This window comes from Drosophila nasuta, chromosome X (assembly GCF_023558535.2).
Source record: "Drosophila nasuta strain 15112-1781.00 chromosome X, ASM2355853v1, whole genome shotgun sequence".
Lineage (NCBI taxonomy): Eukaryota > Metazoa > Arthropoda > Insecta > Diptera > Drosophilidae > Drosophila > Drosophila nasuta.
In genome coordinates, this window is record NC_083459.1 from 17,745,354 (window position 1) to 17,770,318 (window position 24,965).

General features: G+C 34.9%; 1 protein-coding gene across 2 annotated transcripts; it reads right to left on the reverse strand.

Moving 5' to 3' along the window:
* Nucleotides 1-15,335: 15,335 nt before the first annotated feature.
* Nucleotides 15,336-19,575, reverse strand: LOC132796155 (uncharacterized). Of its 2 annotated transcripts, none has more exons than XM_060807218.1 (4): nt 19,404-19,575; nt 16,922-17,529; nt 16,703-16,840; nt 15,336-16,458 (listed from the first exon to the last, which is right to left on the reverse strand). In XM_060807218.1, exons 1-4 carry the CDS (start codon nt 19,414-19,416, stop codon nt 15,898-15,900), a joined length of 1,320 nt encoding a protein of 439 aa, XP_060663201.1. In that variant the 5' UTR covers nt 19,417-19,575; the 3' UTR covers nt 15,336-15,897. The 2 variants fall into 2 exon arrangements, with proteins under 2 accessions (XP_060663201.1, XP_060663202.1); XM_060807219.1 differs by lacking the exon at nt 19,404-19,575 and adding an exon at nt 17,622-17,815.
* Nucleotides 19,576-24,965: the final 5,390 nt, after the last annotated feature.

Genomic DNA, 24,965 nt, shown 5'->3' on the forward strand with positions numbered 1-24,965 from the left:
ATTAAAATTCATAATAGCAATTTGAAAATACGCCACTACCAAATGTTAAATGCAGTTCAATTTAAATTATAAATATAATAAGTAGTATTTAGAAACAGAATATAATAAAATGAATAAAATAATGTAAGTAAATAATATATGTAGAGTGTCTTTTAGTCGCTTATAGTCGACATGCGCATTCATTGTTGTTTGTGTTTACCACTTCATTGTCTGCCCGATAAATAGCGGTCATAATTGTCCAAGTGGCCTTTCGCCGAAGCCCCAAGCAGCCAGCCACCACATGCCGTTGGCAGTTGGCAGTTGGCAGTTGGCAAATGCTTTTGATTTACATTAACGTTTGCTCGACCAAAACTCAGTCTCAGTCTCAGTCTTCGAGTCTCATTCCCATTCTCAGCCAGTGTCCCACTTCCGTTTCCGTTCACTTTCTCGCTCTCGTTCCCGTCAGCATTGTTCCCTATTCCGTTGGCAATTCCCGTTCCCGTTCCAGTTCCAGTTCCAGTTTCAATTCCGCATTCACTCCCAGGCTCACTTCAAGGCCTAGACACCAGTTGACCCAATTTCTCGCCCATGGCTGTTTGTGGATGTGGATGTTGTTGATGTTACTGTTATTGTTCTTTTTGTTGTTGCTGTTAATGTTCTTGTTGTTGTTTTTGCTACTGCCACTGTTGTTATTGTTGTTGTTGTCGTTAGCGACGTCTGTGGTTAACTGCTTAAGAAATAATTCATTATATATTTGCTCGGCGTGTCACTTAATATGAGCAACCATCTCATTCATTCCCTCGCTTCCTCCTCCTGATACGGGCAATTTGCCCGCGAACTGGAAATCGATCAAGCTTCCCTCTAGCCAAAACTCGCCATCTCCAACTCCTCGCTTCTGAGCAGACAATGGCTGAAGTCTCAACACCCAGTTGAACCCCTCGAATCCCCATCGAGGGCCAGCTGTTTACGTGTTTTATATTTAAATAAAATTTTTTTTTATTTGCGCTTCTTTTATGGGTTCCAGTTGCCAACGTTGACAGCAATTTGTTTGCCTATGCGACGAAGTCTGACCAGAAACAGTTACTTCGTGGTTATATCTGTTCATGGCTGTTATCTCTCTGCTTTTGGCATCAAGTGCGTAAACTCAAGCCCTCAAATGTCACTTTCCTCGAAGGTCAATCGCATAGTTGGAAAGTGAAATTGTGTATTAAACAACTTCGTGTATAGGGTATCGTTTAGTCCAGCACTGGGCAATTGCTCCCTTTTTATTTTGGACTATTTAATTTGCCATCAGCTGCTAATATCATTAATTTCTTGGCAATAATTCTCTTGAGCAGACCGCATAAAAATGTCAATGAAAGAAACAATCGTCACTCAGCTGTAGCTCGAGTAGTTTTTATGCCCCATTCCTATGAGTGACAGGCATATGCCAACCACGTTGTCAACCGTCTGGTCTTCAGTGTTTTACAACAAATTAAACTTTCATTGTTGTAGCTCTGTGTACACGGAGAAAACAATATGGAATGCTGAAGGCATGAACTGAAATTCCTAAGCTTAACCAACAGTGCTTGAAGCTTAGAACTTTTTTCGTAATAAAATGCATATTTAAAATGTAAACTTTAATATAGAATTTCAATTAAAAATGAGTAAACCAATTTTGGAAATCGAATTTCAATATTAATTTTAGAACAAACTTGTAAATGTCTATATTAAATGATCAAGTTTTGTACGTAAAAAAATTACAAATTTAATTTTGAAATAATTTTGAAATAATTTTTTAAATAGTTGTCTTGTATTTTAAATAATTGTATTACGAGAACTACAAACGAACAGCAGAAGTAGACTTTGCTGTAACAAATGCATGTGCAATAATGTTTGCTAATTGTTTCAAAGTCAAAAAATATCAATATCAATTCATAAGTTGCAACTTTGCTCAAATTTGACTCTTAAACATTCCGAACTGGAATTGCGTATAACTTTTTGGTGTTTAAACTAAAAGCAATTTCAAAGCCAAAGCCTTAAATTAGTCCCAAAGAATATGTGGTTAAATCCGCCAGCTATGCAGAGTTCAGAGCTGCCTCATTAAAAAACAAATTTAACATTCAATTTGACTTTAAGTTATTCAAGTATTTTGTCCTATGACGAGTCTATATACGAAATTAATTAAGAGAATTCGATTATATTAAGTTAAAGACAAGTGCAACAAATAAACTTTACTTTTTATTTACTTGAATTGCTCTTTTAATTTAGTCATAATAATTTAACCATACAATCATTAAGTTTGTTTATTTGAAATTTAAATTTTTTTTTTGATTTGAACAAATTCAATTTTTGATTATATTAGATTAAATAATATTTTTTACTTTTTGTTGTCTTCATCGTATTATTTAGTTTGATAATTTAAGCATGCGATCCTTGTTTTTTTATTTCAAATTTTAATTTAATTTAGGTGAATTAAATTTTAATGCAATTCAATTTAATATATTTAATTTTGTTATATTAGCTTAAGTGGCATTTTAAACTTTATTTTGTTACTAACATTGGTCTCATTATATTGTCATAAGCTTTAGCTTTTATAATTAATTTCAATTTTATTTTTGGGAACTAAGCAAATAAGATTTTTGTTACACTAGATAAAATAAAATTTATGTTTAGTGCACAACATAAATATTGAATATTGAATTTCTGATTTATTCACAATAATATTCAATTTTTGAGCTGTTATAATATAATATGAATTATGAATTATATTTAATTAATATTGCTGCCAAAACTAGGAAACAATTGTCTTAATATGTTCGTCTACGATAGCGAAGCCAATTGGCATAGAATACATTTGCACATGCCTTGAAATGAATCAGACTTATTCTAAAAGGGAAAGCAGGAATCTTTATGTTACATGCAGTAGACGACTGTGATTGCCGTCTCGTATTTCATAAGTGTAACTGAAGTAGTTTTGCTTAATAGTTCAACCGCTGTTGTTGCTCCATTGACCCTCAATCCCCGCCATCGTGTCACATCCAATTAACAATGTTTGCCAAATCAGGAGCCATCGTACGTACAACACACATCGTATGTATGAATAAGCTTTGACTCTGAGCCAGCTTGTGGTCGTGGTCTCGTCCTCATCATCGTCCTGGCCATGGGTCAGTCATGTCTGCTTTTATCCTTGTTTCAGTTGTGTGTGCGTGCCAAGACTTTTATCACAAACTCTGCCGTGTAGACGTCATATGCCGCCAACTTCCACTGACAGAACTGGCTTTACCCGTTTAATAGACTTTTATTAAAGACACGCACAGACACACGCACAGACACACGCACACACACACGCACACACACACGCACACACACACACAGAAAATGGTTAAACTTTCAGCTGTCTGAGATGGCAGACAACGCCTGGAATGGCGTTTGGAGTGTGAAGGTTCAACGGGATCTACTTCGAGGCTGCCTTCTCTCTTTGCCTTCCCTCAATTTGACCCAATTTCTACACATTTTCTTCCCTTTTACATAGCATATAGCACTCTTAATACTAATTGGAAATTGGGAGCAAAGGCTAAACTATTTTTTTGAATAGTGTGTAAAGTATGCCTGGGTTTAAAATTCATGCTAATTCATGGGTTAAGTAACATTTAATGAAATCAAATTCAACTTTTAGCATTGCGTTAGTTTTAATCTCTTCAAATTGAGGCTCTCAGCATAAACATTTGTTTGATGTTTTTATTACAATTTGCTTCTTTTTTTGTACTAAACACTCTTGCATTTTTTTAAGAGTAAACTTAATTCTGTTGGCATTCACTTGCCATATGTTAAAGCTATTTAGGATTTTAATTGTTGTTTGTTGGCTTTCTCGCATTTTTTCTCATTTCACTGCCAAGCTGCCATTTGTGTGTGTAAACGTGCAGGGAACAAAAGTTTTCACCGTGATAAAATCGAGAGGGAAGAAGCGAGGGCGGATATTTCAAATTGGTGTCAATTTGACATTGTGACAGCTTAATGTGTCGCGACTAATAGATATGGATACGGAACGTGCATGAGCGTGGCATGATTTAGTTTAATTGGCATTAAATACGAGAATGTCTCTCTCTCTCTCTCTCTCTCTCTCTCATTCTCTTTCTCTTACGAGAGTGTCACTCTCTCTCTCTTATATAAACTTTTCCATTGTCAACAATGAATGTCAATATACTTGTACTTACCTAGCAGGTGCATATGGTAATAAAAGAGAGAAATATTTAAGCAAAATATAAAAAGAAAATGAAATGCTTATAATTGGTACATTTAAAGCGTTGGATGAGTCTTCAAATACACATATTTAAGTTTAAACAAAATCTCAAAAATGCAATCAGATACATTTATTTATGTGCACTTTTTCAAATGCAATTATCTCAATATGTATTTTATTTTATCGCATTAAATACACCAATATCTAACGATTTCTTAAAACAGTCAACGTTGAGTGAAAAAACTCAGTAAGAGATAAATAATATTGATAATTTTTTTGGTTGTACCTGGAAATCCTTGATTTCAGAAATGCATCCCGATCGTTCTTGTTATTATAGAGGTATCATCGTATTACTAATTTCCGAATTTGTCCATTGATCAACAAAACTGAAAAATTACCATAATTAGAAGCCAATCGATAGAGAGGGTCCTTACGATCCATGCAATACATGTCCTTTAAAAATAAACCAAGATATGACTGAGATATACGCATTTTTAGTATTTATATATAATATTACTTGCATTAATTTACATCCTAAAAGTATGCTTTAAAACAATTGTGCACAACAATTAATTAGGCGGCCGCAAATCCACGATGAGATCGAAAATCCCTTAGAAAATGTCAGTTGGGCAAAATGAAATACCAGGCGAACATAAATCGGCAGCAAGGAGAAATACAAAAATTGAAGAGGCACAGTATGCTGCAAAATTTTTGTTAAGGAATCCTATGAATTACACATCCTAAAAGTATGCCAAAATAAATTTTCATAATTTCCAATTTAATGTGCCGCATTCCTATTATTATTTCGCGTCCTAAAAGTATGCTTTGAAATATCATCAGAAATAAAGGTAAAAGTATGCTTCACACAATATAAAAATTGTCTACAAGTTACCAGCTTTATGAGATACAATTTTTATATTAGTATAGCTATGAGTGTCAATTACCTTAAGTAATAAACTTCAGCATGAATTAAAAACAATAATTATAAAACTGTTGTAATACCTAAAATAAACATTCAAATGTATATCGGTGTGTTGGCTCTACATTCCTTTGACTTTACTCTTTAGGTACAATTTTTATAATCGAAATCGAAACGATCAAACTTTTAGTAGTTTAGTTATAAAATTAAAACTAATACATTACAGAAAGAGGTTATGCGTATAGCATTTGAGGCTTTTTACAATCTTCATTTCATTCAAAAGAGTTTCTGGTTTGAGTATTGGGTATCATGCTTCACATTTGTTCGTTCATTCAAATGCCAGAGAAGAGCAAGTAGCACTTCAAAGGAATGCATTCTGTCCTTTGCTTTGCTTTGCTCTGCTCTGCTCAGCCTTGCTGTGCACCTAAGAGTGCCAAATGAAGCCCAACTTAACTCGTTCAATTGTTGTAATATCTTTTGTTCTTTGAAATGCTGGCACAATGTACGAATTAATGCTCAATGCAGCCAGTAATCAGAGATTAATTATCAATGCTCGGTCAGTGCCTAAATTCATAAGAAAAAAAGAAGCTGTAGTCAGTGACTGACTGCCAAAGACTTGTTCAGATTTTCGTGTAATTTTTAAAATGATATATTAGTAATGAATCTTAAACTACAAAGTTAAAGTTGTAATACATTTGCAAATCTTCAAAGATGCTGCAGCTTAAAAATAAAAACATAAAAATGTTATTCCTTTTGACTTTTGGTGCATGACCTCAATTATAGAAGAAATTTATTCATGGTCTGGCAATGATCAAATCAACAGTAAGAATTTACCATTTCTTAGATATTTTTGCTCGTGAGCAAAAATATAATACATAATATATATAATCTTAAATACTTGTGAATAGGTCTCTTAGAGTCTACGTTTGTTGAAAACATTCTTGCTCCATCTTCTCATTTTGATTGTCAGAATACAGAATCTGACTACATTGATGGATGTGAACTGTTGAAAAGCCTTTGTTTTGCTGTGTAATGTAATCCAATTAATAGTTAATTATACATATATTATTGTCCAAGCTTCTATTCCTGATCTTCTTACTGCAGATTAAACGCAAATAATAATAATCATTGCACTGAAATGCCATAACAAAATCTTTTGTTCTGCATTCAGCATTGATTCGAGTTGATTAATAAGTCAAACGTTGAAAATCATTTTGCATATCGTCAATTACAGGGATTGGCATGCTCTCACTCGTCAAAAGGTGATTAAATATATTAAATTTAAAAATTGAATTAGCTTTAATTGAGCTTTATTCGTATGTTGGCTTATTAATGGTAATTGAAATCACAGATTAGGCTGCAGCTTTTACAAACACTTGGAAATACTGCAAAACTAATTGAGCAAACTTTTTGCTGCAATGCATAATTAATTTTCGCCTTACATTTTTTTATTTGGTTTCAGGGTTGAGGTTTGTGTGTGTGGAACATAGCCCTCGTGTCTGTTAATTCCCGATGTGCTCGAAGTTGCGAAAAAAATCACACACACAACACGACAGCATATGTAACATGACATACAGAATACAGTATTGTTGGCAGAAAATCAATTGTTTTGCGTACCCAAAAAAGAGGCAGATAAGATTATCATGGTTGGCAATGTAAAAGTACTAACGATAGGTGAAAAGCATTAGCATGCTGTCGATTGATAATTTATTGTATATATTTGTAATTCTGGTACATAGAAAAAGTATAGGTCCTGAAATCTAGAATAAAATATTGAATTATTGAACTTAGAATATAAAATCTTAGAATAAAAACATAATTTATGCACCTTTTGTAACTATTATTTCAGTTGTAAAATGAGGCTCTAATTACAACATTCGCACTTCCAAGAATTGAAATTCTTTTGTATAAGGATCAAGGCTGGTGGCTGGCTCTGACTCTGACTCTGACAACTCTCTCTTGATGGTAGTTATGCTCCTATTATTATTTCTCATATCGCGATCAGTTTTCACCGATCGTATAACAAAACAAATAAGAAGGCTATAACCAATAAGAAAGGAAAAACAGCGGGGTATCCATTTTTAAATTTACCAAACTGATTTACCGAAAAATACTTAAAATATGTCAAATATGCCGTTTATTAATTTGGTATACTAGTAGAATAATATCGCACTGTTTTCATTTTATTCGAAGTGAACAGCGGATATTTCTTGCTGGTTTGATTTATTTGGCATATATTAACGATCGAAGCTTACATTAGTGAAGTGAAGCTTACATTTCATAGGGAAACCCCTTTGACTGCTGAGTTCGTTCATTTCTTTTGCTTTGCACACACTTTAGTGAGTCGGCTGGCTTTATTGTGAAGCTCTACTTGTGTGGTTGTATTTGTGGATTTGCAGTTGTTCAGTTGCAATGCTTTGCCCCGTCATCTTGTCGCCCACGCTCAATTTGTCAGTCGCCCTCAGTTTCTCTAACTGGATCACTCGAGGTATAAAGTTGGCTTTGTGTGTGACTATTTTTCTCAACTTGTTGTAGTTTTTTATTTTCGTTTTCGTTTCGTTTCGCTTTTTTTTTGTAACTGGCTGTGCACATTTCTATGTCCATTCATTGTTCATTGTTCTCATTCACGAAGCGAAGTAAGCAAAATTAAAGTACGTGCCCCCCTTTTGGTATGCAATGCAATTTTTATTGAGTGCAACTCAGAGTACTATGCCCGAGAACAAGGACAACTAAAGCTGTATGTGTGTGTGTGTGTGTGTGTGTGTCAACTGTGGCGACTGCGACTCATAAAACTGCAAAAAGCTTGCAGATTGCGCCACGCCTTCTGCCTTAAAGCTGACCAACTGGGCAGCTGCTCTCCATCTGCTTTCTCTCTCTCTCTCTCTCTCTCACTCTCTGAAGAATGTATTTTGCATTCACGTGGCTGCTGCCTGCAAACACTTCTATAAAATGTTCATTAACCTGATATTCAATAAAATGATGCCCGCCTCGTTAGCTTTAATGGCGCCAACGCTTCGTTGCAACGTTGCAAGTCTGTCAACGCAGCCAATGTCGTCATCCTTTGCCAGCATATTCTGTACAATCATTGCATATCAGACTGAGATTATTGAGGACAGGCCACAGTGACTACATTTCTCCTTTTCACTCTTCGCTATTCGTCTCTTCCATAATTCAGAAGAATATCAAAGCATGCATTAATTGTAATTGTCAATCAACCGTGATGCGCTTTTGTAAATTTCGAAAACAATATCGCTGCTACACAAACTCGTGTTTTAATCAAATAAATTAATAGGTTAACAAGTTTACTTATTTTAAACTTTGCTAAATTAATAAGTTCATTTATTGCCATTCTCTAAACTATTTTACGAGTCTAAGGCCGCAGCAGTTACTACACTCTTTACTTTACTATTTAATACTTATGTAATTGAATTGAATATATGTATATCTATAAATATAAAAATGGCTTGCCAAATGTGTGTCCGAAAGGCAACGATTTTGAAAGGAAAAAACAAAGGCGAACATGTTTTAATTCCCCGAATTCCAATGATTCCATCGGATATGCCATTTGAATTTAAACGATTCCAATTTTTGATTTGATCAATTGAAGAATTCAATATTTTTTCGCATGAAAAACTCTATTAAACCTACTCTTAAAATTTTGTATTTTATAATGCAGTAAAATGATTTTTTGAAATACAAAACTTAGCAAAAGAATGGTTATTTTTTACATTTTTACGACCAAAGCGGTCACGGGTCGCTATTAAAATAAAAACAGAAAAGTATACAAGCGATCTAGCTAGAGAAAGAGAGAGACACCTTAAGACACCTAATTAATTGATCATTCGATAAAGTTGTTTCTTATTATGGGTAACATTAAGCAAGGGAATTATTCTGTAATTAAGTATTTTTGAATTCTCAAAATCAGAGATTCTTTTTTGTGGCAAACATATGTTAAATGCAGTGCAACTATCTTAACAGTTTTTTCTCTTCGTTAATTGCAATATTGCATAAATATTCAATACTCAAATTATAATGAAACTGGTTTATTCTAATACGATATTTTTGTGTGTGTTGAAATGGATTACATTTTTTTAATTAATATTTCACAGAAATAGCAGCAGCAGCATCTCGGTGTTTATTTACACTATTCGTAATGCTGTTTTTCAATTCATTACACAGCTTCTTTCATAGCAATTAGTAAGGAAGTCAACTTGCTAAGAGAGAGGGAGATGGATAGAAAGAAAAAGAGAGAGAGGAGGAGAAACAAGAACCGCAGTGAAAGCATAAATTACCTCAATGAAGAAGGCGGCGCACCAATGAAGGCAACGCACAGAATGTGCATTCTGTGATAGCAAAAATGTTGTTGCGAAACATTCAGACAGCGTTTTATATTACCTTTACTTTCTATTATTATTATTTTTTTTTTTTGCTTTTTGTACTGCAGTGAAGAAGCATTTACTCGCTGCTCTTGGGATTTGTTAGAACACAAATCGGAGAAGCCAGCGAACCAAGCAGACAGACAGATGATATTTTTATTTACGTGTAAATAATTTGTAAGCAAGCGAGGGGGAAATACTGTTGAGTCTTGGCAAATTATAAATCCATTGCAGCTGTTAACATCTTCGTCTTTCCCATCGTGTTGTCCTCTCTGTATCACTTGCATATGTAAGAAAAGTCTGCTAATAAAATGAGATTACATGCGTTGCTGGATTACTTCATATTATTTCATAATAATTACAGAGAAGAGATATTTCTAATTCAAAGATGTGCTAAGCTCAATGTATCGAATCTTTAATTATTAAATTTAATTTCATAAAATTGTTGAAATCTCAATTTTTGTAATAAACGCAGAAATTTATTTTGCGCCATTTTGAACGCTTCATTTTGTTTGGAATTCATTTTCTATGTTTAGTCTTATAAATTTTGATTAAATCGAAATCATTTTTCAAATAATTTTTGTTTCCAGTAAAGTAATTGTATTACTCATCATGACTTTGGTTTCATTGTTTGGACAACAACTTTTTTAATATGTACATGTGTATTATGTGTGTTTAAATAGAAGCCATTTAAATGCTTTTATATTCAAATGCTTAAGAAATGTCATCAAACTGAGCAGTTCTATATTAAAAATAAGCAATGCACGAATTATTTTAATTAAAAAGATAAAATTAAAATAAATAATCTATGGTCGAATGCAGTATTCATTTTAAAATATACTACATTGTATTATACTACATTTGAAATATATCATAGAGTACAAAATAGACCAGAATACGTTATATTTGTTATATTGATCTCGAACTGCATTTAAAATATATATAGAGTACTAAAATATACCAGACTGTCAGTCAAAACATATAATGATCAAAACCAAATTTTCAGGAATCTGTATCAAAAATCACGACTCTACCTTCAAAATAATTTTATTATTTATGCAATAAGAAGAAGGAAACATTTGATAAGCTAATTTTCTTTTTCCAGTCTTACAATCAGCTGTGCTTGGCTCTCAAATGAAAAAAAAATAACTAAAAGCTTCACGTTTTGATTGACGTATTTCTCCGTTTAATACGCAATAAAATCAAAATATAATTATCGATCAAGTTATCACCGCACAAAGTGCTCACAGCAAGATGAAGTCAAACAGAAACTTTTCTTTTTTTTTATTTGCTAAGAGTGTGCGAAAACGTGTTGAGATTACTAATCAAGCAGCAGAGCATTGTCCAAGAATCGCCAAGTTGCATTTGACACAAAATGCGCAATTGAAAAAAATAGAAAGAGATAAATGCAATTGTCAATAGTCGAGCATCGAGCATCGAGCGCCGAGCGACGAGCGACGAGAGTAAAGCACACAATTTTACTTTTGATAGGAAGATAAGATTGCTCACAAATCCAGCATCTTGAGTAAGTATCACAATTCATTTGAAATTCTTTCAACGCAAAAATATCCAACTAGTTATTGATTTATGAGATATGTCTTAGCGAGCTTAATACCTTCGAGTTTTGATTATACACGTTCCTGTTTATGCAGGCTTAACAAATAACATTGCAAACTTGGCTACCTTTCGATTCTTTAGAGTACTTTTGTCAAGTGGCCACTTCAATGAATGCTGTCACAATATTTGCACAGCGTTCTTAATTGAGCGTAATGCGTAAACGTGTTCAATAAATGCGCACACTTTGTGCCTGCCTTTGACTTTAAATTTTACAATTTACTGAGGACCGAAATCATTGTGCACCTTTTCTTTCTTCAAAATGTGAAATTTGTCAAAAATTAACAAATTTTAATAAATTGTTTAAGTCTGTTAAATGTTTTCTTAATAGACTTACCTACACTTTTGACTGACTAACTTATTACTTCGCAAATCATTATCTTTATAGAAAACTATAGATAATATTGTCATTCTGATATTCCCTGCCAGAGGAAAGGAATTTTGATCAACAAATTTAATGCAGATGAAGCTTTATGTAAAAGTAACTACAGGAAAATCTCTTTTGACTGAAGAATCATCGTCAAGTAATGCTTGCCCCTTTAAAAAAATGTGAATGTGCTCTGAAAACTCTATCATTGATAAAGTATACGCGAAGTGGTGTTCGCTAAAGGACAACAGCAACAAAAAATTTGACTAATGAAAAATTAAATTTTTTTATGTACGCTATGATTTGAAACAATATAAAATCGCATTTCATTTAGAAATGGACCATTTTTGAAATTGTTTTCTTTGGAAATAATATATATATATGTACATATGTACATAATAAGTAGGTACATAAATTCATAAGGTACTTTTATGTGCAAGATATGTACCATAGAAAGGGAAATGTTAATGAATTAACAGTGGCGAGTCTGCTAACATTGGTTTGTGTCCACGAGTACCAAAGCTTATCTAAGTCAACAACCTTAGCACAGACAATGCCTAAAACTGTGCGGTTTAAAAACAACCTAAAACTGTGAACAAAATTGCACACATCTGCAGCGAATTAACCAAACAATAAATAAATTCTTCCAATGTAGCTACAGAATTTGATATTTTTTTTGCGTTGATGTGTGGTTAATTGTATAGATGTGCCTATCAATGGAAATAGTGGTTTCACTACAAAAGACATTATTTGTTCCCCGTAGCAGAGATTACAACCTCAGAGCGTTGTACAGTATTCGAATTTCGAACATCGAAAGCAACGCGAAGCATAAAGCATTCTTCTTCATATTTATTTTTCATCGACGAAAGTCTTATTTCATGTACAAATTGTATTTTCGTTGTGAAAAAGCTTTTGGGACGAAAAGCAATGAAGTTTATACTATTAAAACAACAAAATGTCTTTTAGTGCGCGCACAAACGTTTTCTAAGTATGTGCCCTTTACAATTTACTACAATAATAATTTCCTTAAATTAATCCCTGTCTTTTCATAAGACAATTTCCCGATTTTAACTGCAATACTAAAAGTATGCTACAATTATTTTGCCAGCATAGTTACATTTATTTTCCGACCAACGTGACGTATGGATATTTAGTGAAGGTGTTTTTTACGCTTAAAAATAGAGATTGTGGAGAAAATATTAAAATAATTTTTAAAATTTAAAATTGAAAAGAGATTCGTTGAAACTACTTTTGCTGAATAAAAATGCATTCAAATTAATACGAAACAATTAAGCTTCTTCAACTTTTCTTCTTTAATGTGTTATTATTCAATAATGTTTACATACAGCTGCGAAATTAGAAAAATTCCTTCCCTAAGGAAATTTTCCTAGAGAAAAATGGCTCAGAATAACAAATTTAACTTTATTACATTAGAAAATAACTAACTTAAATCTACAAAATTAGCTTTTAGAGTCGATCAAAAAAATAAAGCACGATATAAAAATTGACCAAAGACTTACATTAAAAAAAAAAACTTAATATCACAATATAATTTTTAGTTGGAGGGTCTAATGACAATCGAAATGCTGGCGATAGACTTGCTGGCAAACATGTGACGCATTCTCGAGTATAGTGCGACATTAAATATGTACGATCGTTGTTGCGAGTGAAGTGCGCTCGACGCGTCGATAAGATGACGAGATTAAGACGCATTCCGGACGCGCCACTTCCTTGGCTAATGGCCACCCACCTTCGCAGCGGCGCATAGTTATTGCCAGTTGGTTATTGGCCTCACATGGCAATTCATAGCAATTGTGTACATGGAGTGGAAACGGAAATGTGAATTATATTGCATCAGGTCAACCGATAACCGATCTTTTCCCCAAGTGGCAATTGAGTTCGTTTTATTGCTTCAAGTGATAGCAGATTCTTCACTTATCGTTCACACTTAATTGGGGCCGGAACCGCCTTTAAAGTGGGCTTAGCCGGAAGATCGCAATATATGGCACCATATACCATACAATACAATTGATAAGATGCAGTTGTGAATTCCATCAACCAAATCTGCCAATTGCAAATTAATAAACACTTAAAGCAATTAACTTAGATAGTAAATGTGAACTAGGCCAACTGCAGCATGACTTTATTTCTTTTCGTTGCCTATTTTTCGCCTCAGTTCTGCGAGATATTTGTATTTGAAATTCGGGCAGTTAATAACGAAAATAACGTGAACGATAGCAGGTCTCGGGAAAATCATTCTGACTGCATTTGTTTCTAGCTGAATTGATTTACTGGGCGTAGATATATTAAATGAAAAATCATGTAAATAATTATAGTCACAATGAAATGTCGTAGCACGGTTCAAGTTTGAAAATATTGAAAATATTAAATTGTTTAACTATTATTATTCATTTAAGTTAAATATCCCGAATGAGATCGAAACATAATTGTGTATAAAACCTACCGAGGCAAAATAAAATTAAGCATTGTGTTGTTATTATATTATTTTAATATATATGAATAACAACTTTAATAATTATCTAAAATAAATAACTAAAAATGTTATATGAAATTATCTATTTTGTTTAATTTGAGCTTGTTTCTATTTACCTCCACTTACATCAATACTTCGAATCAGGTCATTGGTAATATTGTGTTACATTATTGATGAAAGCCACTCGAAGATCTTTTATGCTATGTCGTTGACTCATCCGCAATTAGCGTGAGAATGTCTGCATATCATAAATTTATTAATCCCTGCACACTGTTTAATTACATAACTCATTTTCATTAGCTTGACAACAAATATGATATTTGTGATTTATGTGCTTAATTATTTCTTATTTATTTCTTTTTCTCTTTCACAAACTAGTCAATTTATAGAAGTTTTCCCGATATCTTCTTAGATGACAGTTTTTCTTTTATCTTTCATTTCTGATATTTTTTACATTTTTTTCGAACTGCAAATTGATTAGTTGATTTAATTTTGATTATAAAAAAGTGGAAGCGTCATCGAGAATTCTTTCGAATATTCTAATTTAACACATGATCAATTGTATTGCTTTGTGCATTCCATTGAAATATCAACGAATTTAGATAATATTGAAACATATGTGAATTATTTTATTAAATAAATTTGAACAAGTTGATTTAATAAAGAATACTTAAGTTCACACTTTGTGCTAGCATCTGATAAAACTCTAGAACACAAATTGATTTGTCAGAGTATGAATTAGATTACTCAATAAAATTCATATCTTTTATTGATTCTAGCTTGAATATCCTGAATGGAAAAGTTTGAAGTAGAATTGTACAAAGACGTACTGAACATGTTTGGCTTTTAGATATAATCAATGGCATTGAACAATTAAACATATTGAAAAAGGCAGCAAATTGAGATGAAATAAACTAACTGAGGAAAATACAATTAATATTTGAATTTGAGTTTCGACTTCTATTCCATTTTGTGTATAATAAGTTTTTGTTTGAAGAACAAAGCAACAAATGCAGAAAAAAATAAGTTAATTGATAAAATACACAAACAATATTCGAATTTGAGTTTCCACTTCCACATTTCCATATGGCATAAGATGTTTTATCAAGAAGTAAAAACCTTTTCCATTTGCAGCTGCAATAAGAGTAAATTAATTTTGTTGTGCAATAAAATTCGAAGTAAAATTGTCTTTGTAATTTGTTTTTATTTGTATTAAATAATTTGTAATTGATTTTGTTATAAATACTTAACTACAGATATAAATATTAAGCAAGACTTTTACATATGTACACATAAATAGTTGTAAAAGAAAATTCATTTTTGTAAAAATTCAATATTTGTGTTTAAGTTTGTTGTGTATTTTACTTTTGTTTTGTTTTCAACAGAGTTGTATAAATATTACAAAAAAATTTGCATTCATACTAAGAGCTATTCAAAAAAAAATTACTTAAAATAAATCACAGTGTATTTAAGCATTTTTTTCTTGTGTATGTTTGTGTGTGTGTATGTGTGTTTTGTTGTGGAAAATGTTTGCAATAAATAAATAAATAAATATTATGTAAATGGTATGCATTGGCTACGAATTTTTGTGGGAATGTTGTTGTGTGTGTGTGTGTGTGTGTGTGTGTGTGTGTGGGGATCTCGATAATAATACAAAATATATAATACTAGCTCACTAGGGCAATAATAAATAGTTGAAATAAATAAATAAATTATATAAGATATATGACAAGAGCTTTGGACATTTTGTTGGGGAAGAAGGGGAAGGGTAAGGGTAAGGGGTAAGGGGCTGGGACGTACAATTCTAAAATGGCATTCGACAAATTCTTCGTGTTCTCTTAAGATTTTTTATCCACGCTGCGAGCTGCGGCGCTTTAATACTGGGAGCGTATTTTGTATTTTGCTTAGCTTTGCGTGTTGAGCGCTTTAGCATTCGGCTGAATTGCGGCAAGGACTTCGTCGACGTGTCGCACCCATCGAGCCACTCTCGGAGCTCTCCAGGCTGAACGCTTGCAACGAATTCGATCCGGACAAAGAGTTAATGTTGTTGCCCCGTCCCGTTGCCTGCGTCTTCTGTTGCCTGCGCTGCTGTTCCATGCTGTTGCGATGCTGTTTGCGCAGCGATTTGTGCAGCGTCTTCCACATGTTGTCCAGATACTGGAAGTACAACAGCTTGCTGAACTTCAGATCATTGAGATCGGCCTCCTCGCTGCCATCGGCGGGCGTATGAAACTTGAGACGCTCCTCCATCGCTTGGCGACTGATGTGCGTGAGTTTGGCGCCATGACTGTTCGGATACGATGAATTGATCGTGTTCTCAATCTCACAGAGAACACTTCGTGCACTTTGGAGGAGAGCGTGCAACTCGTAGGTGCTGTTGTCCAGACTCAATTGATTCTGTTTGCGGTAGCGGTAATGAGCTTTGCCCAAATGCGCAAAGCTGCCAACGAATGTCTGCATGTGACGATACCAGGTCTTCAACTTAACCTGCAAGAGACGAAGACGAAGAAGAAGAAGAAGCGGTCAGTTAATTGCCTTTAAAAGGGCATGCAAATGCTGCGATGACAGACAAGTTGTGTGGTGACGATGCGCTCAGCAGCGCAGCACCACACAAAAAACGAGTCTAAGCCGCCCAGGGCGGAGCCGGTCCGCTTCGCATTTGCTTTGCTTTTGCTTTGGCTTTGGCTTTGGCTTCGATGTGGTTCGATCGAACATCGATCGATCAACTTACCGCATTTGTGGGACGCGTCATGTTTGGCAGGAATTTGTATTCGTGCTGCCAGTGCTCGCTGCTGCCGTAGTCTAAGTTGGCAGTTCTGTGGATCTCGTCGTATTCCCACATTGTCTTGTTCCTCAGCGCAACCAAATACTGCAAATCGAATGAGATGGCATTAGTTATAGATTATTGCTTTCTCTCTTTTACTCTCTCTCTCTCTCTCTCTGTATTTACCTTTCGCTTGATTGTGCGTCCGCGATTCGAGCTATCGATTTCGGCCGTTTGACTATCGGCGGGTTCAAAGGTGCCGCTGCAAGGATTCTCCCACTCGGTGGGCAGCTCACGTTGCGCTGCCTCGTGCTGGGCGCGCACAAAGAACGTCAACTTTTGGCTGCGTCGATGTCGCATACGTTCCAGCCGTCGCAATTCACGCAACTCCTCGAAACTGCTATCGATAAATCTGCTATCGTAGCTATCGCTTCTATCGCTGCTGTCGCTACTATCGCTTCCACTGCTGCTGTCGTCGCTGCTGCTCATGTCGAGGCCATAAAAGGGATTCACGTGCCAAGCAGGCAATGAACTGTCCTCATTGTTGTTGTTGTTGTTGTTGTTGTTGTGCTCATTGTAATTGTTGTTGTATGCCAGCTGATTGGGCAGATGACGTGCTTGTGTCAGTGGCAATAGAAGCGCTGCGAGCGCCATTAGAAGCGTGTATAGATAAATGCTGTTGCCACTGTTGTTGTTGTTGGTGGTGGTGCTGTTTGAACTTCTGCTGCCGGATCTGTTGCTGATTGGGCGGCTGATGTGGCTGTGTTGTGCTGTGTTGCTTTGGCAATGCTTTGCTGCAAAACGAAATGGAGACAATGAAAAAAAAACACACACAAATTAGTTTGCTATCCACAATTCGAAATTCAGTTTCAGCCTCTTGCTTTACCGTTGGACATGAGAATGGAAGCTGCAGCAATCAATTGAAAAACACTCGCGTCACTCGAACTAAGACGAAGACGAAGACGAACACGAAGACGAGACTAATACGTAAGTACTGAAGTAAGTAAGTGAACAATTTGTCAACTCTCTGTGTATCTGTATCTTCCTCTCTAGGAATGTATTTTTGTAATGCGTGCGCGCTACACGACGTCTGCTTAACAACTGGCCAGTCGCGCACTCGCATTCGGCGAGGTAAATGTATTCGGATTCGCACTCACACTCACACACTCACAGTCACACAGTTATGAACGCTCTGCGATTGAGTGAAAATCGTGCGAGGCTGATAAGCAGCCTCCCCGACCAGAGAGCGAGAGAGAGTGAGAGAGTGAGTGAGTGAGAGAGAAAGGTCGCATCGTTGAGCACTTTGATCGGCCAAAACAATTGAGCACAATTTTCGAAATTATTTAACGACTTGTTTGGCTTTGTCATCATCATCAGCAGCAGCAGCAGCAGCAGCAACGAGCCGCAACAATTTTTCGTGCTTAGCTTTGAATTTCACAAGAAATTTGTGTATTACTCATACGCCAAGTATTGCTTTTTCATTATATATATAATGCTCTTTTTGCTTTTTTTTGGTTTTTGGGTTTTTCAAGCCAGTTCGAGGGCATGAGAGAGAGACACGCAGACCGAGAGAGAGAGAGAGAGAGAGAGAGATGTAGCAGCATCGACTTCACGCTAGACGCTGACCAGACAGACAAGTTGAGACGCGCGCGCGCGCAACTGTGACGTCAGTGTTGGCCCCACACATACACATATTGGCCGCGGGCAACGCGTCGTATGAATAATTCATACAGCAAAATATCTAAATTCATTGAAAACGCGACTGCGATGGCAACTGCGACGGCGACTGCGACAGCAGGCAGCACCGCAAACGCTCGTTGTTGTCGTAGGTCAGCGACATCCGATAACGAGTGCCGAGAGCCGATTGCCTTTGCTTTTGCTGTTGCTCTTTCGGTTTGCCTTTTGCCTTTGCTTTGCCGTTGCTTTACCTTGCGTTGCCTTGCTGATAGCGCACGTGCTGCTGATCAGCGAAAAGAAATGTGTCTTGCACAAAATACAACAGGTAGGTGGATAGTAGGTGGGTTGTTATAAAAATAGCAAACTGACCAACCAGAAAGTTCCATCATAAAATGTATCTCTGATGCCCAATTAATTACTTTTGCTTTTGATGATTAAGTTTTCTTATCATCACATTTGTCGCAACGATCGCAGCGATCAAACCGTAACTCATGTGATCTGCCCAATTGATTGCACTTGATAAAGAATCTTTGCTCAATTAGTATTATTGTTAATTTAGCTGGTTGCGTTTATTTAGTTATCTGCATATCTATTTTTAAACATAAATACGTTTGATAAAAAATGACATTGGCGGGCATTAACTGCGATCGGGTTGAAACAAATGTATTTTTAATTTGTGCTAGTATCTATTTTAGGTGGGAACTCCCCAGGTAGCCAGAGCTACTAGGCTATGTAAATATTGATAAACAATTGAATCTATCACTCGAACCGAACCTACTGACGTATTGAGAAGTATGACACTATCTCAGAGGCGAGACTGATTTTGTTTTGTTGTGTGCGCTGAGAACATCGCTCTAAAAATGATTGCGTTTAATCACCGTCGTCGAAAAGAGATCATAAATAGTATACATTTGTCACTTGATAGGCTCGATTCTGTATTTCTTTCTTTTGGGGAATCTTACGAACTTTGTACCGAGACACTCATACTTACTTTTTTGGCACATTTTTGTAGTTGTGTTTTGAGTTGAATCACTTCACACTGGATAAATGTTAATATAAATACTAAAGTTATAATACTGATTCTCGAATTACGAAAATACTATTCTTTGCAGTTTATGTGCTGAGTTTCATTTGTTGTTCATTTGTTTGGTTTTGGTTTGGTTTGGTTTGATTTGGTTCGTTGGTTCGTTTTTCGTTTGGATTCGCGAGCCGACGATTTTAATTGGCGTGCGTCTAAAACAGACTGATTCATGGTTTCAGTTGGGCGCATAAATTTATATTTATACGAAAATCGCGCGCTGCGTGTGTGAGGCAGTCCCAGACGCAGACGCCAACGTCGACAGCGGCAGCGACAGAAGCGACAGCGACAGCAAACGACGACGACAGTAACAGCAACAGCGACGCAGCGTTTGTTTTTGCTTTTGCTTCTGCTGCTGCTGCTGCTGCGTTTGCCTTTTGCTTTTGGTTGCTTTGACTGCTTCACTGTCACACTCGCCGTGTCTTGATATGCTCGTCCATTCGCAGTCGCTGTCGACGTCGCTGTCCCTGTCGCTGTCTCTGTCTCCGTCGACGTCGCTCGGTATCGGTCGGTATCAACGTCAATTGGAACGCGATGGATGAATAGCCTACGTACGATAGATTTGCGCCACGCTTATAATTATTATTTGATTTGATTTTATGACCACCCATCACCCATTCCCCTACCTCTCTACCTCCCTCCCTCCCTTCTCCTCTCTCCCCCCATCCACAAAGTTATCTCTGCGTACGTAGTTCACCCTTTACGTTGGACACCAAAATGCTCATGTAAATTGCGATCGTACCTCACAATTCTCCTTCGCTTCCCTTCCTCAATGATTTCCCCTGTCAGCATACGACATCATATCAATCAAGGGGAATTTTTTCCCCCTTTTTTTTTGTATCAGCACACGGCAATTGAGACTCGTCAATGAGCACTGGGGGAGCAGTTACTCCTTCACTTTATCTGAGCTACACACTAATTGCGTCAATACTTCGGATCAGGTCATTGGTAATATTGTGTTATATTATTGATGAAAGCCACTCGAAGATCTTTTATGCTCTGTCGTTGACTCATCCGCAATTAGCGTGAAAATGTCTGCAGATCATAAATTTATTAATCCCTACACACTGCTTAATTACACACTATGCTCATAAAGTTCTAACTCACTTTTATTGGCCTAGCAACAAATACTATATTAATAATTTATTTCATATTTGTAATTTATGTGCTCAATTATTTCTGTTTGATTGTATTTCATTTTCTCTTTTCCAATTTATTCAATTTACATATATTTTCCTTTTTTATATGTCAGTTTTTATTTTATATTTTGTTGCTTAGTTTATTCCAAAGTCAGAAGTTTAGTTATGTTATTTTTTTTAATTGAGCAAAACAATTTTTTTAAATTATGTATGTGCTTTTTTATACCGCTACCCATAGGATAGAAGGGTATTATTTGTTCCTCCAGGAAATGTTCAATAAATTATATATATTATATATTCTTGATCAGCGTCAACAGCTGAGGCGATATCCTTTTGGCTACAAATCTGGTATATTTTGCACATTTTAGTATATTTTGAATGTAGTACTGTATCAATTTCCCAAATATACCCTTTGACATATTTACAGTATTGTTACGGTGCATTAATTTGGTATATTTTAAAATTAATACCACACTGTTTGGCTTTTATTTACAATGGGTGGTAAGTATCTCACAGTCAAACTCAATTCTAGCTTTCTTAGTTGTTTATTTATATTCCTTCTCTAATCCCAATTAATAAATACATTTATTTTTCCTTTTTCTTGTTTTTATTTTATCTCCATTCTACATTGATAAATAAATGTTTAATTTTCAAAGCTCTAATTACTTTACCTATTTTTTTTGTAGCTTGGCTCATCTCATTGCAATAAGGAATTGTATTCGTTATTACAATAAAATTATAATAATTATTTATTTGTATTTTATCAAATTAAGTAATATTATTTTTTGTTGTTAATTAGATAATTAATAATGTATTTATTTTGTATATAAGCTTAATAATTCAGCAGTTCAGGATTTGGGAACTCTCAGTGAAACCCAATAATAAAGTTAACTCGTGAGCTTTGAATTGTCTATTCAAATTGACGGAACAAATTATGCATATTGCTTACAATGTAAATCACCAATTATTGTAATCGTTTAACTATCAAATATTAATAATCTTTATATTATTAAACATCGTGTCTTCATGTTTTCGTGCTTCTTTCAGCGCTAAGTTATCTCACGAAAGACATTTTGAAGAAGGCATTTCCTGGGCGAAACTTTGTGGCATATGAAATTAGGCATCTCCGTTCCCAAGAAGATCAATCGTAGAAACTTGTATCATCATCACCAACATCATCAACATCATCATCATCAAGAACAACTTCACCAAACAGAAAGGCTTCACAGCTAAAAAAAAGTTACAAATTGAAAAAAGTTTTCAAATTTTTGGATACAATTTGTACATAAGATTATAAAAGTTGATAATGTTATTATTAACAGAACAATCTCATTTATCCTTTAAAACAAGCTTAGTTATATATTTATTGAATTCCTTTTGAGCGTTACTTGCCTTAAATTGTATCAAAACTTAGTTTATTAAGTTGTTAAATCATAAATCATTTGGTCCTATGGGAAAATCTTTGAATAGATAAAATTCTTTCTGTTCTGAGTTTTTCAACTCTTTTAGAAACTCTTTCTGCTTTTAATAACAATGTTTTTTTTTATGTACTTAAGTTTTTATTCAAATTCAACACATTCAACGTAATTATAGATCAAGCATTGATCATCTTGTGAAAGCAGTTTTCACAAAATATTGCTCAACTGAATCAAAATCCATTATTGCCATTTTGTAGCAATTTCATCAATTGCTACGTCGACCTTCAATGGATCTTTATCATCATATATATATAAATGTTTACAATTGATGAAAACATCACTTGCGTAGTCAAAATTGATGTCCTCTAAGCTCATTGGTCACTTGGCTGTTCTATCTTGACCGAAACTTATGGCAAATTTATGAGCCAACAGGCGATAAGATTTATCTTAACATGTTTTTTGTCATATCAGCAACGATTCTTGTTTCTTATAAGCATTATGTGTCAATTATTATATATATATAAGTTCAAGTATATTATTAAATCATAGAAAGGCTTTGCTTTGCTTTGCTTTCCCAATGTGCTCATCGTAAAAGTTAACAACAATTACGGCATTATTCGGGGATCCCATATCGAAGTGCAAGGTTCGATTTCGATGGCAAGACGCGTGCTAGCTCACGCCCCATTCTTTCTTTCACTGCTGTCACCGCCTGCTCCACTTCGACACCCCCCGCAAGAATAAAATAATGATAATAATGGGCAACCATATGACCCATATTGCTTTGACTTGCCAAATTCATTCTCACTTTCGATTAATGACGACAATTCGCTCGCTCCCTTGCTAGCTTGCTTGCTAGCTGATAAGCGATAAGACATGCCATGGAAAGTTTTATACCTCACGATACAATACGATGTACTCAAAGTCTTCACCATAATCAAAATCATTCAATAGACTTTAATTTTATTGCACTCGCATCATAAAGATTTTATATGATTTTTTAAATTGAAGAAACAATACTTCTTGCAGTAATTGCATCATTAAATGACGAATCTTCAAAGACTCTAATTTAAATGCTCATTCTAAAAATAAGAATTTAGATTATAAGTAAAAAAAGGAATAGGATTTCAAAATAATATTTGCTAATAAAATTTGACAGTACACAAATTTACAACAAACTGCAAAGCAACTTTGAACTTTATAAAGCGATATAAATTTGTTTAAAATGTTCTCATATTATATATATGTTATATATCATACTCAACATAATTATCCCTCACTTTGTTATATGGTCACACTTGATGTAAATTTTCTCTTTGTCTCGACATTCGGTGTGGTTAGATATAAATTAATTATACATATTTTAAAACTAAATCGATGTTGTGCATTTTATTTAAATCAGAATTTTGTTTAATGCACTCTGCATAAATATTGTATTAATTAAATTATATTGAAGTTCTGAATCTTCTATCTTTATGACATCTGAAAATTTGGGTGCGATCAGAATTTATTCAAGAAATTCTTTTATATGGGCAAATAGTCTTAGTTGTTTTTACTGACAATCTGGTATATTTTGCACTCTATGGTATATTTTTAATGTAGTACTATACCAATATACCAAATTTAACCTTCGGTATATTTGTAATATTTTATATTTGGTATATTTTAAGAATAATACTGCACTGTTTTGCTTTTATTAAAAATGTAAATCGGGTTTCTCACAGTCGAGCACACTCGACTTTCTTGTTTATATATTCTATACAATAGGCTTATGTGTCTTTAGTCAATTAATGAGTAATATATAATTGGAAATTACTTTTATTTTATGCTATGAATGAAAAGTGAGTTAACAAATTGCAGATTGAGTAGCCACAGCCGAGGAGTATGTGAATTTTGTAATTTGTATGATAAGTTCTTAGATTGATAAATCTTATCAGAAATCAATCTGAGTCATAGCACAATTAAGTGCTCTCCTCATATCTTTGTAATTGACGCCGTCCTCCCCCACAAAAATGATGTTGTTGTTAGTTGTGTGTGGGGCCAATTGTGAATGGGATTTTTTTGGGGTGTTTTGATTGAATGCTCCACGCGATTTGGTTTGCGTAATTTAATCATTAATGATTTTCCTCAGGTATGGGAATTAAGTACTATATGTTATCTGGTATTGTCTGCTAATTGAAAGCGAACTTTAAACTAGATACGAGGTTGACTAATACACAATAAATGTGTGTGTGACACACTCGCTCGACTCGACTCGGTTCATGGGTGGCAAATGTCTGCTCAAATAAGCGTGTCATAAGTTCCTATTGGCAATTGATGGCACACTTTGAGTGTTGAGTCATGGCGTGCACATCAAGATTCAATGAAACGATGAAATGTTGGGGGGAAAAATAGCAGCCAAAGTAAATGGCAACCTAACATAAAGAGGGGTGTCATAAAGTCAACAGGCAACAGTCAGATTTCTAGATCTATTTTTATGAGCATTCGCTTACCTGACTGGCGCTAAATTTATCACCTTCGATGCCGCCGTCGCTGTAGCCGCGTGGGCCAAAAGGCCACGCCAGGCAGGCAACGTGACGTATGCGCAACGTCCTGTGACGTAGAGAAGAAGCGACAAACAGCAAACCAAATTGCGAATTCACAATAATTGCCGTTATTATCTGATTGTTTGTTTATACCTTGTTGCGTGTATGTGTGTGTTGGTTGGTTGATGACATTTAATGCCTACAAATCGCACGCTTAATGCACGCATTATATTCGGCGATTTGTTTGATTATATTACTAATAATTGTTGGCATAATTGAAATCGATGCTTATCAGTCGCACTCCTCTGCTCCAAAATGGATTCAAGTGCGTGGGCACAAGACAGATACATTTACAGATACAGATACAGATACAGATACAGATGAGCTACGACGACG